The sequence below is a fragment of the Haematobia irritans genome, chromosome 2 (genome assembly GCF_050003625.1).
Source record: "Haematobia irritans isolate KBUSLIRL chromosome 2, ASM5000362v1, whole genome shotgun sequence".
NCBI classification, from domain to species: domain Eukaryota; kingdom Metazoa; phylum Arthropoda; class Insecta; order Diptera; family Muscidae; genus Haematobia; species Haematobia irritans.
The window spans coordinates 156,618,248-156,634,151 of NC_134398.1; the positions used below are offsets into that span (position 1 = coordinate 156,618,248).

Sequence of the window (15,904 nt, forward strand, 5' to 3'; positions counted from 1 at the left end):
CCGTCACTAGGTTCGTATTCAAATGACTCTTCAGCTCATAACGCTGGTCCTTAATGTAAATAGAAACCTTCCAGCAATGGTTGTTTTGGGTGTAAGCGAATGACATGAAAATTACACCGAGAATTTGTTGACTACGACATTTTTGCAAAATTATTATAGCATCTTGAAATTGTTTGATTGTAGGTGGAAGGTTCAAAATTTTGCTAACAAAAATATGAAAATTTTTAATACATTTTTCTGATTTAAACCTATATTGGCGGCTAAAATGTTGTCGAAATGAGTCGACATATTCGGCGACGGCGTCGACTGGCAAAAAATGGTCGACGACGACTGAAATCGGCAGCGCGACTCCTCGGCTTCATTCTCTGGTAAGGACTGTTGATACATATATGAGTATGCTATATTAGTTTTTGGAGTAAACGGCCATCACTATAAACAAATCCTCAAAGTTTTGATTATCTAACAAACAAAATTTCATATTTCAAAATGGAATTTTATTCCTTACAATCTAATTTTAATTTAGGTATGCAAGTAAAAATATATATATCAACACAATTTTTACAAAATTAAAAAATACAGGCCTTGGAAAAATGCTTAAGCTAAGAATTGAAAAAAAAATCAAGGAGCTAGTTCAATCAATAAAACGTATACAGAATTCTAAGCAATATTTTCTCTCTGTAAAGACAAAAAAATTATGTTAGAATATCCAACGACATTCAGATAAACATGATTAACAATTCTAATAAAATAAAGTGCAAAACAGCGTAATATTGTTATATTAATTGTAATTGTATAGAGGGCATGGCAACGTTTGAAATTCAAAACGAGGCCATGGGAGGCGGAAACTGGGTTGGTTAGTTGGAGTTCTAAAACTATTGAAATTTTTAATGTTAGATGAGAAATAGAGAGAGACAGTAATATTTTGTTGTGATATTTTATTTTACATTTTCTTTCGATGTATAAAAATAATTAAATAATTAGCAATAGATTAGTTATTTTAGATTAAGTTATATCTCAATGATTGGTCTTTGTAGATAGGATCTCATAGTCGTTATAAAAAATACATAGTTACTTTTGTTTTTGCATTCTTCATCGTTATTAGATAAAACTTATATTACTACAAGCGGCATTTTTTTTATTTGTATTTGTATTTGTGTTTTTTTTTATTTAAAAAATATATATATGCATTATATACAAGTTGGATTTTGGGCGCGGTGGAAGTGGGGGGGGGGGAGGAGTTACGAGTTTAGGAAACATTATACGGTGTAGTATTTTGCTAATTAAGCAGAACCCATCAATGCTTCATTGGCCAGCATTTCTCGTGATACCAAACCACCTGGGGCAACTCTTGTTCGAGATCTTGATCGACTTAGTTGCGCTCTTCGTTCTGCTCCAGCTGGACGTTGTCTTCTCTGTTGCCTATTATTACGATTGCCGAATGCAGAGCCTGTCTGTAGGGCTTCTAGTAAACTATCCATGACACCTTCTTGGGCATGAGCTGCATCCATATCGACCAAAGCCAATTTACGCTGCTGTCGTTCCATTTGCTCGCGAAGCGATTGCTCGCGTGCCTCTTGAAGACGTCGTTTCTTTTCTTCCTCTTCCCGCTGACGTACGATCTCTTGATGAGCTTGCAAGAATGCGTCTTTAAATGTTTTAATATCCATAAAGAATTCTTCCATGGTATATTTAGCGGGATCAAATGCAAAGTATTCTCCAAGTTCTTTATACAATTTCTCCATTTGTACTTGCATTTTACCTGTAAGTAAAAATAAAAAAAAAAAAACAAAACAAAACATTAAAATTAATATATCAAATAAATCAAGAAACAAATATCGCATATAGACCAATAGACCTCTAAAGCTATTACTATGGGCAAAAAGTAAAATGAATTTGATTGTGAAATGAAAAAATTGTATATCAATTGTATCCCCTTGAAAGTAATCTTCTCCCGATAAAAAAAAAAACGCTTGGGACCAAATTTTTGCAATCCACCAAATAGTTCCTTTTCGATATAGACGCTAGCGCTTTCTTCCTCATCGATTTAAAAACGGTTCCATAGTGTTATAAAAATAGCAAAAATCAATTGCGGAACTATTTTAATTGATTAGTATAAATAAAAACCCATATCCAAATTTTAAAAAACTACAAGAAATTTGGTAAAATTACAAGATGTTAAGGAAATTAATACAATTAATTTGCTCTGTGATTTTGATTTTGAGTTAAAATAAATAACAGATTTCGAGTAGAGTACACAAATATCATATCAAGGTTAGGTTAGGTGGCAACCCGATGTATCAGGCTCACTTAGACTATTCAGCCCATTGTGATACCACATTGGTGAACTTCTTTCTTATCACTGAGTGCTGCCCGATTCCATGTTTAGCTCAATGACAAGGGAACTTCTTTTTATAGCCGAGTCCGAACGGCTTTCCATATTGCAGTGAAACCACTTAGAGAAACTTTGAAACCCTCAGAAATGTCACCAGCATTACTGAGGTGGGATAATCCACCGCTGAAAAACTTTTTGGTGTTCGGTCCAAGCAGGAATCGAACCCACGACCTTGTGTATGCAAGGCGGGCTTGCTAACCACTTTACCACGATGGCTCCCCCTTTCATTGCAAACTTCTCCCCTAACAATGAATGCTGACCAATTAAAAAGAACCTACTTTTTACAGCAGAGATCGAACAATGTGTAACCTTTTCTTTTAAACCACTTCGAGAAGTCTTGAACCACTCAATTTGTCACCAACCTTACTGAGAGGAGAAAAGCAAACGCTGAAAAACTTTTTGGTATTCGGTCGAAACAGATATTATACCAAATATATTCTCAAGACAATATTTTGAAGCAGGACGAAAGGAATAGTTGGTAAATTTACTTCCATCCAATAGTTTGTACATATTAAATGCAGAGCTAGATTTCATTGCCAATGTGCTTTCATTTGAATGGAAGACTTCCATTGGGATGTTCGGAAAGTCATTTCGATTTATCCAGACAGAGCATCAAAAAATCCAGACAGAGGATGTAAAATGTATTGTTTTATACTCAAAACAGTACAATTTGTATGTGTTTGAGAGTTTATTTAGTAAGGCTTGTATGAAAAATATCAATTAACCCAGTTTTTGGGGATGATCATGAATTAACCTGCTTTTCGCACTGGGACGCTTAATTAGGAAATATGAGCAAAATAAGTTTTTCATATCAAAATTTGGATTTTTTTAGGATTTGGAAGGAATTTTAGATTTTTTGGGGATATTCACGAATTAACCTCTCTTTCGCTCTAGGGCGCTTAGTTTACGAGATATGAGCAAAGAAATTTTTTTATATGCAATTTTGGATTTTTTAGAATATGGATGGAATTTTCAATTTTTTTTGGCGGCAATCACCAATTAACCTCTTTTTCGCCCTAGTTTAGGAGCAAAAGAAGTTTTTCACTTTGTTTAATATGTGGATGGAATTTTCGATTTTTTACGAATTAATCTCTTTTTCGCTCTAGGACGATTAGTTTAGGAGATATGAGCAAACAAAAAAGAGTTTTTGGGGCAGTCACGAATTAACCTTTTTTCCATTCTAGGACGCTTAGTTTAGGAGATAAGAGCAAAAGAAGTTTTTCATATAAAATTTTGGATTTTTGTAGGATTTGGATGGATTTTTTTGATGATCACGATTTAAACTCATAAAGTAAAGTAAAGGAAGTATTTCATGTGGTTAGGTTACACAGGAAAAAATGCGTCGCCAATGTCCTTTTTAGATCCGGAAGTGGTGCAAAATTGGAGCAGAAGCCATGAGCTTAACATGGCCTTGTCATAGGACAGGTGTCCACCATTTCAACAGCCGTTACACTGAATAAGCATCACTTCTTTAGGTGTGATCCCAATTCAGTGTTTTAATTTTTTAAATGCATTCTACTGCTTGACCTCATATATTTTCAAAAATTCGCAATTTTTTAGAATGGATTTAGCATTTTTTTTGTTTTTGGATAAAATTTAAATTATTTGTACCATTTTATTAATCCATGCTATGTTTTTAACCTATTTGAAAGAAACAAGTTAAATTACCCTTTAAAAATATGAAAAAAATCGTGTTATAAAAATTTGTATGAAAATAACTTCCTGAGTAGTTGATTTGAATTAAAAAATTGGTGATAGTTTGATAAGCAAATAACTTTTAATTTTTTAAATCCATTCTAACGCTTGTCTGAAACGCTTGACCTTAAATATTTTAAAAAATTCGTGAAACCACTTAAAGAAGTTTTGAAACACTCTGAATGTCCAGTACCAGTATTACTGGGAGGGGATGGTTAAAAGTTAAAGTGACAGCCCGATTTATTTGAGTCCATTGTATAATCCACAGCTGAAGTCCATTGTATAATCCACAGCTGAAAAACTTTTTGGCGTTTGATCGAAAATGGATTTTAACCCACTACTCTGTATTAGAGCTCGACCGAAGCGGGCTTTTTTGGTCGAAGCTGAAGCAAAAAAAGCAGTAATCGGCCGAAGCCGATTATTTTCCTCAAATTTGTAATTAAAGAAATTTGGTGTGTTTTACTCCAATATTAGAACTAATTTTTCAACTAAGGCATGAAACAACAATAAAAGGTAATTCAGTCAATGAATTATAATATTCTTTTAGAACTTGTAGACTTTTTAGTATTCAAAATTCAACAGTTTAATATTACAATGACAAAAAATTTGTATATATATTTTATATATAATTTTTTATAATTTTTCTTACGTTTTATTTGTACTGGGTATTTTGAAAGAGACAAATTCAACACTGGGACAATTCAATATGACATAAATTATTCAAAAAGCTTCGACTTCGGTTAATCGACCTTTCGGTGCCGACCTTTCGACTCTGTATGCATTATATAAAATATACAATTTTGATTTTTTTAGGAATTCGATGGAATTTTCTATTTTCTTTAGCTAATCACGAGCTAACCTCCTTTTTGATCTAGAAAATATAACAACTTTACTACAAAATTATACACACAAAGAAATTTGTTAGTAAACAAAGCAGAAAAATCGGCGAAAACAACAATATGGGGAAATATTTAGTATGAGCTAAAATAGCAAATATTTTCACTTATTTTTTTAAATTCAATTATGCTAAAACATTTTTTAGTTTGGATTAAACACATAAAAAAGTAATCCAGGGTAGTACACAATAAAAATATATAGTTTTTTTATTGAATAAAGACACTCAAATATGTTAGTGTTACTATTTTGGTTCTTGAATATCGTTTGAACAACATTTTCAAAACTAAATTTTTTTTTGCGAATTATTATTTACTAGACTATGAATTACAAAAATATAAAAACAGACTTCAACACACAAATTACTTTCCGAACAACCCAAAATTTGATAAGAAAAAGTTCACTGCTTTTAAAACATCTCATAGAATTTTGACAAAAAAAAAATAAGAAATCGGGACATAATCATATCTACATATTTTTATTAATATGGGTCCTTTATAAATAATACAAAACAAAAACTTACCTAATACATCAACTTGCTGCCTGCAATCTCCTGCAAATTTACTCATCACCTCGGCAAACTTATCATCTTCACATTGTGGCACTTTGTTATTTTGTAAATCGGTCTCTAAATTCTTAACGGCCGAATTCATTTGTCTCATCGATTTCTGTATGGTATCGAGATTAACACGTGACGCTTTATCAACATGAGACATGTCATCATAGAAAGTCAATGCATCAGGGAATTTCTTTTCAACCACATCGACTAGATAATGTAAAAGTGTTTGTTTATTTTCAGCATCCTTGGTATTTGTTAATTTGGTAAGATATGAAATTTCAAAACCATAGGCCAATTCATTCTTCGATCCTGAGTTCATGTAATTGCCCATGAGGAGAATCAGTTCAAGGATTTTGGAGAATTTTTTACTATTTCGCACTTCTTCACATGCGGCTGTGCCCGCCACAATATCAGGTTTGATATCTTGGATCATATCGGTAAATGTAAGCTTAAAATTAAGATTATGCAAGCGTGGAGACAGACGTTTAATTTCACCTGCAAAAAAAAGGAAATGAGTATTAGTACCACAATTCATTGTAAATATGCCAAAGATTTACCTATTGTTGCAGCAAATTGTTCAATAGGAGGCAATGGTTCACCTTTGGCTTTAATCTCTTGCAGACGTTTCAATTGCTCTGGTGGTGGTAGATATTGTATAAGTTGTTGTAATATATTGGAAGACAGAATATCAGTATCACAGCGTAATAAACAAATTTTGATTTGTTCATATGACAAATGTTTTAGGGATCCACCCAATAGAATTAGGAGATTTTGGGCTGATTTGCCATCAAGGACACGCAAATCGATAGTCTTTTTCGTCAGCGTTGTGGGTTTGTCAACAGAGTCCTTTTGATCCTTCTTTATGGGTTTCGAAGAGAATTTCATGGAGAGTTCGGCAAGCATATCATCCGAAGCTAGCTTGTCTTCTTGACACTTTACCCAAAATGATTTCTCTGACATCTTTTGCGGTATAATGGCTTTCCAGTTGGCACGTTTCATAGGATTCTTCACTTCCCATTTCTTCTTGGGTTTCAAGCCATGAGGCAGAACAGGGGCCATGGGAATAAGCATGGGAGGTGGTGGTGGACCCCCGGCCATGCCAGGCATAGGGGGTGGTGGGGGTCCTCCCATTCCTGGTGGCGGAGGTGGTGGTGGAGGTCTTGGTCCACCACCCATGCCAGGCATAGGTGGCGGTGGTGGTGGAGGTGGTCCACCCGGCCCACCCATTCCCGGTGGAGGAGGTGGTGGTGGAGGCATTCTCACTCCTCCCGGTGGTGGGGGCGCTAGTGGTATATTCACTTTGGGCAAATTATTTGTAGATCCAGCACTGCCTCCAGCCTGCTTTAGCTTTTCCTCCAAATGTGCAGCCTTAGCTTCAGCCTCTTGTTTGGCTATTTCCAATTGCTCGATTTTCTTCTCATACTCTTCCGCTCTTTTCAATTCTTTGGCCTTGGTCTTTTCCACGATATCATCCAACAGCAAGGAGGTGTCTATATTGAAATTTCGATTTTCAAAATTGGGATCACAGTAACCCTTGTGAAATACAATTTGAGATATGCACTCTTCGATGAGTTGATAATAGGCTGGGCGGAAATAGAAGTCATCACGTATATACAGCAAATGTTGCATTATCGAGAGGAAATATGGTTCAGCGGGTGTATCTGTCACCAAGTTCTTTACAACCTCAAAGCAATCCGTTACATCGTCCATATTATAGCTGACATTTTCGAAACGTTGAATGAATTCTTCAAAGTCGTCTTCGCGGATTTCATTGAAAATTTTAAAATGCTGTTTCAGCGAGTCATTGTTACTCGCCTCTACCATCCCCTTGAAGTCATCGAATTTCGCGTACAGACCCATACGCATTATTTCACAACGTAAATGAAGACGAAAATTCAAATCGTTGGGGGTATTTGTGAGAGTATTAATGAAAATTAAACTATGGCACGCTAATTCTCTGCGGGGATCATATTTTTCCGGGGTAAATAGGGAATCGACTATGGGTCGAAACCGTTCGCTTGATTTATACGACGTTGATGCGGCTGTTGTAATGGCCCTTAACACCTTGTCATAGCCATTACGCTCGTGTACTAAACAAAATGAAGCCAATAGCTTTACAGCTTCACACATAGTTGTAACCTTGCGGGGATCAAGCGATTGGGCCAATAGCAGTACAACTTGATGTTGATCTGGTGTTAGAACTAAATTTAATCCCCATGTATTATTCATGATGGCCTTAAGACAACGTATACACTCCAATTCGATGCGATCGAAAGTACGCTCCTTTTTACAGCGGCTCATTAGATGGATAACCTCATCGATCCCATCCTCACCGAATTCTTTAATCCACGACAGGGGATTGTTGGTGAGCGCCACACGCAAACTTTCCAAACATGCGTAAATTTTCGGTTCACTATGTTCGCCATTGCGCAGGTACTCAATGTAGTCAAGAGGTTTTTCGAATTTTGAATTTGCTCGATGTTCCAAAGAGTTTTTGCCTGGAAGTAACGAGAAAAAAATAATAAATATAATTTTGAAGTTTTTTTGTTCGCAAGTCTGACAAAAATATGTAAATAATGGTAGTGTTGAAATTAGCACAGCTGAGTTGCACAAGGGAAAGCGTCTCTCGCTCACCACATCTATATTTTGTGCTTCTCAAAGTGTTGAAATTCGTACATAGAGCGCGCATCCAAGTGGGACATTTCTTTATAAATTCATCGATGAATTCCTTCCAAGCGCAAGTGCTGTTGTGAATTCATCTGCTTTGCAGCTACATGGTATATCCTTTTATCCCGGTTGAACTGTTCAGTCAAATCGTTTGACTGCTTCTCAACAAGTTTCCAAATATTATAACATATGTCAGTCAATATGCCCCTTTGCGGAATGTTAAGTTCTAGGTCTCTTGATTAGGTGAAATATATGAATTTCTCCATTAAATTTGCAATCAGCCCTGATATTTAAGTAACATTTTTCTCTAAGGAGTCTGTATAAACTGGCTTTATTTTGAGCATTGCGCTATTCTCGGACTACTATCACAGTTGCCACAAAACAATCTACCAAAATTTTACGAAAAGTTTACCAAATAAAAATAAATAAAATAAAAAAATTCCTATTTTAAAGTTTTTGATCAAAATTTAGTGGTGAGAATGAAAAAACGAATTGTTTTCGAAAGAAATATTTTATTCTATTTTAGTTATTTCAGTTACTACTTCTACAAAAAGGGAGAACTTACTCACAATGGACTTTAATAGTAGGACTTAGCACCAAAGTTAAAACTTTTAAAAATATTGAATTTATAGAAACTTGTCACAACTATATTTCTATACAAAATTTTGTCAAAATTTTATTTCTATAGAAATTTCTTTTCAAAGTTTTATTTCTATAGTAAATTTTCTCAAAAATTTAGTTCTATAGAAAATTTTCTCAAAATTTTATTTCCATAGAAAATTTTATCAAATTTTTTTTTCTATAGAAAATTTTATTTCTATAGACAATTTTATCAAAATTTTATTTCCATAGAAAATGTACTCAATATTTTATTTTCATGCAAAATTTTGTCAAAATTTTGTTTCTATAGAAAATTTTCTTAAAATAAAAAATTTTCTCAAACTTTTATTTCTATAGAAACTGTACTCAATATTTTATTTCTATAGTACATTTTCTCATAATTTTATTTCTAAAGAAAATTTTCTCTAAATGTTATTTCTATAGAAAATTTTCTCAAATTTTTATTTTTATAAAAAAAATTCTCAAAATTTTATTTCTATTGAAAATTTTTTCAAAATTTTATTTCTATTGTAAATTTTCTCAAATTTTATTTCTATAGAAAATTTTCTCAAAATGTTATTTCTATAGAAAATTGTCTCAAAATGTTATTTCTCAAATTTTTATTTTTATTTTTATTCGTTTTGTTTGTTATTGTTGGCTTCTCTTCAATCGTTATTGTTGTTTTTGATCTCAGCTTAAAGCCATGCATCGACTAAACTACAAGTGTAGCTTAACCAACAGAGGAAAAGTATGCTTGTCATATTTATTTGGGCAAAGTCCTATAGACTGCAAGATGGTTGGATGTACAGCTGTTTCGGAATTACCACATTCCTCATCAGCATCTTCTACTTGCAGCAAAATTTTTATAAAAAAAAATTCTCAAAATTTTATTTCTATTGAAATTTTTTTCAAAATTCTATTTCTATAGAAAATTTTCTCAAAATTTTACTTTTATAAAAAAATATTCTCAAAATTTTATTTAACAAAAAAAAATTCTCAAAATGTTATATCTATTGGAGATTTTCTCAAAATGTTATTTCTATTGAAAATTTTCTCAAAATTTTATTTCTACAGAAATTTTTCTCAAAATTTTATTTCTATAGATTTTTTTTTTCAAAATTTTATTTCTGTAGAAAAATGTTTTTAAAGTTTTATTTTTATGGAAAATTTTCTCAAAATTTCATTGTTATGGAAAATTTTATCAAAATTGTATTTCTATAGAAAATTTTATCAAAACTTTATTTCTATAGAAACATTTATCAAAATTTTATTTCTATAGAAAATGTACTCAAAATTTTATTTTTATGGAAAATTTTGTTTCTATACAAAATTTTCTCAAAATTTTATTTCTATAGAAAATTTGTTCAAAATTTTATTTCTATAGAAAATTTTCTCAAAATTTTATATCTATAGAAAATTTTCTCAAATTTTTATTTTTATAAAAAAAATTCTCAAAATTTTATTTCTATTGAAAATTTTCTCAAAATGTTATTTCTATTGAAAATTTTCTCAAAATTTTATTTCTACAGAAAACTTTCTCAAAAGTTTATTTTTATTGAAATTCACTCAACCCAACGTGAAATTTCAAGTGTATTTCACGTTGGGTTGAGTGAATTACCCGAATTTATTCTGATAATCGGTTGATAGTTTTGCTGCAAGTAGAGGATGCTGATGAGGAATGTGGTAATTCCGAAACAGCTGTACATCCAACCATCTTGCAGTCTATAGGGCTTTGCCCAAATAAATTTGACAAGCATACTTTTCCTCTGTTGGTTAAGCTACACTTGTAGTTTAGTCAATGCATGGCTTTAAGCTGAGATCAAAAACAACAATAACGATTGAAGAGAAGCCAACAATAACAAACAAAACGAATGAAGATAGAGGAAGCACGCTCAAAAACAAACCCAGCCAACTAAATACAAATCGATGATTTGAGTTTGGCAAAGGAAAAGAGATATGCTTGCAAATTTTTTTAGGCAGTAGCCGACTATTAAACCCTTTTTCGGACGGTTCAAGTGTATTTCACGTTGGGTTGAGTGAATTACCCGAATTTATTCTGATAATCGGTTGATAGTTTTGCTGCAAGTAGAGGATGCTGATGAGGAATGTGGTAATTCCGAAACAGCTGTACATCCAACCATCTTGCAGTCTATAGGGCTTTGCCAAATAAATTTGACAAGCATACTTTTCCTCTGTTTGTTAAGCTACACTTGTAGTTTAGTCAATGCATGGCTTTAAGCTGAGATCAAAAACAACAATAACGATTGAAGAGAAGCCAACAATAACAAACAAAACGATTGAAAATTTCCTCAAAATTTTATATCTGTAGAAAATTTTGTCAAAATTTTACTTCTATAGAAAATTTTCTCAAAATTTTATTTCTATTGAAAATTTTCTCAAAATTTTATTTATATACAAAAATTTCTCAAAGTATTATTTCTATAGAAAAATTTCCTCAAAATTATATTTCTATAGAAGTTTTCTCAAAAGTTTATTTCTATACAAAATTTTCTCAAAATTTTATTTCTATAGGAAATTTTTTCAAAATTTTATTTCTATAGAAAATTTTTTCAACATTTTATTTCTATAGAAAATTTTTTCAAAATTTTATTTTAGAAATTTTACTTTAGCAACTTTTTTAACATTTTATTTTTTATAGAAAAGGTTGTCGAAATTGTATACCTAGTACCTCTTAGTTGGAGAGAAATATTTTGCAAAACATCAAGAATTCTGCCAATCTAACAGTAGAAAATCTACCATTTTTGGTAGTAATCGTGGCTACTACTCCTACACTACACTTTCGCCGGATATTCCAGAGTCAAAAAAATGCTCCTCGCAAACGAAATTTTCGATGCACAAATTACTATCCAAAAGCAAACATACCCGGTCGATGTTGCTCTTGTGTCCATTCCCAGCAAAAAAAAAGAGCTTCCAAAAAAGTAGTTTGGATCCCCAATCTGTGATTCGGAAGTAGTGCAAACTTGGATCATCTCCAATGAATTTAACATGGGCTTGTCATAGGACGGAAGTACTCCCTTTTTGGATCCTTTGCGTTGCTTTAGAAGTTGTGCCCTGGAAGTCAATTTGAATGAAGAAATTTAAGAAACGAAAAAAAAAACTATTTTTTTTCAACCAATTTCACTTTTTTTCATCCATATGTGTTATTACACAATTATTTTCCTATTATCTAAATTTTACAATTTGAAAAACTTTTTCGCTCCGACCAGGGGTTGAACCTGGGTTTGCTGGCACCATAACAGAACGCCTTAGCACACTCAGCCACAAACGCCATTGAACATAAAGCGTCGAAAGGTCAATTCAAATGTTTGATATGATCGTAATACGACACCAAGGAATAACATTCTAATTGCTTCTCGAGATGTTCTTTATTAGTATGAACGAAAAAATAAGAAAAACTCACCAGCGACATTTTTTTTATCAAATATTTTTCTAAAAAATTATTTTTTTATATCATGCATCGTTTTTATTTTTTATTTTCGTATAAATATATTTTTCCATTAAAAATCAACAAAAAAATTAAAAATGTTCGTAATTTGCAAAACCTTCTCAAAAGAACTTCCTTGGAAGCGAAAAAGTCAAACGGCACAGGTTCAAATCCCAGCGGGGATGAAATTTATTTTTTTTTATTATTTTTTACTTTTTTTATTAATTTCTATTTTTTTAGTTTTTTTATTAGCTTTCTATTTTTTTGTAAAATTTAATTGTACAAAATTTGCACTTAAAATAGCCTGATTGCGTTCTTTCTAATACTTGTCACAAGGACTGCATCGGAAGTAGCATAAAATCATTGGAGGATCCCAAGATGCGCTTTAGAAGAAATGTTTGTGCACTTGTCCAAAAGGACTGCATCGGAAGTGGAAAAAAAATTATTGGGGTATACCACGATGCGCTTTAGAAGAAATGTTTGTGGACTTGTCCAAAAAAGGACTGCATCGGAAGTTGAAAAAACTCGATGGGGGATTCAGGGATGGACTTTAAAAGAAATGTTTGTGGAACAACTTCCAATTTTTTTTGCTGGGTTGTTTTAGCATTACAAATCTTAACGTTTTTCACAATCCCCGAAACATACTAAATAGATCCTGTCTGGTATTGCCATCAGCGCCTTCTTCTTATCTTCTCAATGGGCCCGAAACCCGTTCCCCGGAGTGGTCTCTTGAATTTTGAGAATAGCCAGAATTCTCACAATTTTTGTCGAATTTTCAGTCATATGGTCACAAAGAATAAGTGAGGTATTAAACGCTGCATTATCGCGATCCAAAAGGAATATCATCATCCCCTAGAGCAAAAATGTATTTTTTGATGGGGGGGAACATTTTTATCGCAAAAATTTTGTTTTCTAGCCAAACATAAAATTGTTTTCGAAATCAGGTACATAATGTCCGAGAAAATAACATGGTTGCGACAACCCAATGTTTACTGTCCAAAAATAACATTTGGCTCTAGTGGGTGATCATATTCCTTCTTTGTGCGCTCTTCTTCCCGGGGGATAAACCTTGGAATTTTAACTTACCCTACACAAAAAAAAATCTGATTCAATCACGAAATTATTTGATCCAATTAATTTTTTAATTGAAATGTATTCAATCACAGAAATTATAGTATCAATTAAAACATTAATTGTTACTATTAATTTTTGTGATTGGGTTTTGTTTCAATTTTTCGAATCAATTAAATTTTTGTTCTTCAATCACAGAAATGATAGTATCAATTAAAAAATTTATTGTTACTATTAATTTTTGTGATTGATTTTTGTTTCAATTTGTTGAATCAATTAATTTTTTAATTGAATATTTTTTAAAACTCAATTAAGACTTTAATTGGGGAAAACATACTTTTTTTGTGTATACTGGCTAAAATACGTATTTTTGTCCTTTATTTATTAAGTATTCAGTACAAATCAAAAGCATATTGAGGTAAACGGCATTTAATAAGTAAATCTGATGACATCAGCCATAGATTGCGATTGAACTTTTTACTGTAGGCATTACACATACAAAAACTTGAACAATACAGCACAATCCCCTCTATTATCTATAGATAATTTTTGTGAAGAATAATGTGTTATTACTCACAGGTTTGTTGTTTTCGCCTGTTCATTATCTGACTGTTGTCATTTCCATTTTAAGACAAAAATTAAAAAAAAATAATTAATTAATAATATAAAGATGCATAACACATTTCTGTATGATGTCCCAATATTCGTCTGTAATATTTAATTTACAAAGCAAATTTGTTGTAACAAAATAAAAAGCAACAAAAGAGAGAATAGAAGAATAATACTCTGCTGGCTTTGGGAGAACCCTTTGTTTTGGAAATAGTAAAATATGTTGTAATACAACAACAATGTGTTAAATAATAAAAATGTCCATAATGATGTTCTGAGAAAAAAAATATTTACAAATACAAGTTTTGTAATTGCAATTAAATTTTTAATGAAATACATAAAGCAAGTTGGTATCGTAACACAATGTTTATAAAAAAAGAACAATAGTAGGCTTGATTGAAAGGTAATACCTAATGGCTAATACACTAAACAATACTAAAAACCAGTAAGGAAATTCTAAAGTCGGGTGGGGCCCACTATATTATACCCTGCACCACTTTGTATATACACATTTTCGATACAAGATCAAGAGCGTCAAATGTGTTGGATGCTATCTATAAAAGTTTTTGTTCCCATATACATACATTTAAATCTGATCCGATCTGGACAAAATTTGTTAGACTTCTACAAAATCTATAGACTTCAAATTTAAGTCGGCTAATGCCCTGGGGTGGAACACAATGTTAGTAAAAAACAAGTAGGGAAAGTCTAAAGTCGGGCGGGGCCGACTATATTATACCCTGCACCACTTTGTAGATCTAAATTTTCGATACCATATCACATCCGTCAAATGTGTTGGGGGCTATATAACAGGTTGGCTGATAAGTCCCCGGTCTAACAAAGAAAAACACATTTTTTTGTCAAAATTCGTTTTTATTATTCAACATAGTTCCTTTCAAGGGCGATACAACGATTATAACGACCTTCCAATTTTTTGATACCATTTTGGTAGTACTCCTTCGGTTTTGCCTCAAAATAGGCCTCAGTTTCGGCGATCACCTCTTCATTGCAGCCAAATTTTTTCCCTGCGAGCATCCTTTTGAGGTCTGAGAATAAGAAAAAGTCGCTGGGGACCAGATCTGGAGAATACGGTGGGTGGGGAAGCAATTCGAAGTCCAATTCATGAGGTTTTGCCATCGTTCTCAATTACTTGTGACACGGCGCGTTGTCTTGGTGGAACAACACTTTATTCTTCTTCATATGGGGCCGTTTTGCCGCGATTTCGACCTTCAAACGCTCCAATAACGCCATATAATAGTCACTGTTGATGGTTTTTCCCTTCTCAAGATAATCGATAAAAATTATTCCATGCGCATCCCAAAAAACAAAGGCCATTACTTTGCCAGCGGACTTTTGAGTCTTTCCACGCTTCGGAGACGGTTCACCGGTCGCTGTCCACTCAGCCGACTGTCGATTGGACTCAGGAGTGTAGTGATGGAGCCATGTTTCATCCATTGTCACATATCGACGGAAACCCTCGGGTGTGTTACGAGTTAACAGCTGCAAACATCGCTCAGAATCATCAACACGTTGTTGTTTTTGGTCAAATGTGAGCTCGCGCGGCACCCATTTTGCACAGAGCTTCCGCATATCCAAATATTGATGAATGATATGACCAACACGTTCCTTTGATATCTTTAAGGCCTCTGCTATCACGATCAACTTCATTTTACGGTCATTCAAAATCATTTTGTTGATTTTTTGATGTTTTCGTCGGTAACCACCTCTTTCGGGCGTCCACTGCGTTCACCTTCCTCCGTGCTCATTTCACCACGCTTGAATTTTGCATACCAATCAATTATTGTTGATTTCCCTGGGGCAGAGTCCGGAAACTTATTATCAAGCCAAGTTTTTGCTTCCACCGTACTTTTTCCCTTCAGAAAACAGTATTTTATCAAAACACGAAATTATTTTTTTTCCATTCTTTTCACAATAACAAAAGTTGCTTCACAAAAGACACTCTATCTCACAA

General features: G+C 32.9%; 1 protein-coding gene across 1 annotated transcript in view; it reads right to left on the reverse strand.

Moving 5' to 3' along the window:
* Positions 1-918: 918 nt before the first annotated feature.
* Positions 919-15,904, reverse strand: part of dia (diaphanous related formin 1) — a 67,297-nt gene continuing 52,311 nt past the window's right edge. The window contains exons 3-5 of the mRNA XM_075296714.1: positions 6,098-8,038; positions 5,505-6,035; positions 919-1,759 (exon numbers count right to left, since the gene is read on the reverse strand). Of these exons, the coding sequence (XP_075152829.1) occupies positions 1,281-1,759; positions 5,505-6,035; positions 6,098-8,038 (2,951 nt within the window). The 3' untranslated portion in view covers positions 919-1,280. The remainder of the gene's footprint in view (positions 1,760-5,504; positions 6,036-6,097; positions 8,039-15,904) is intronic.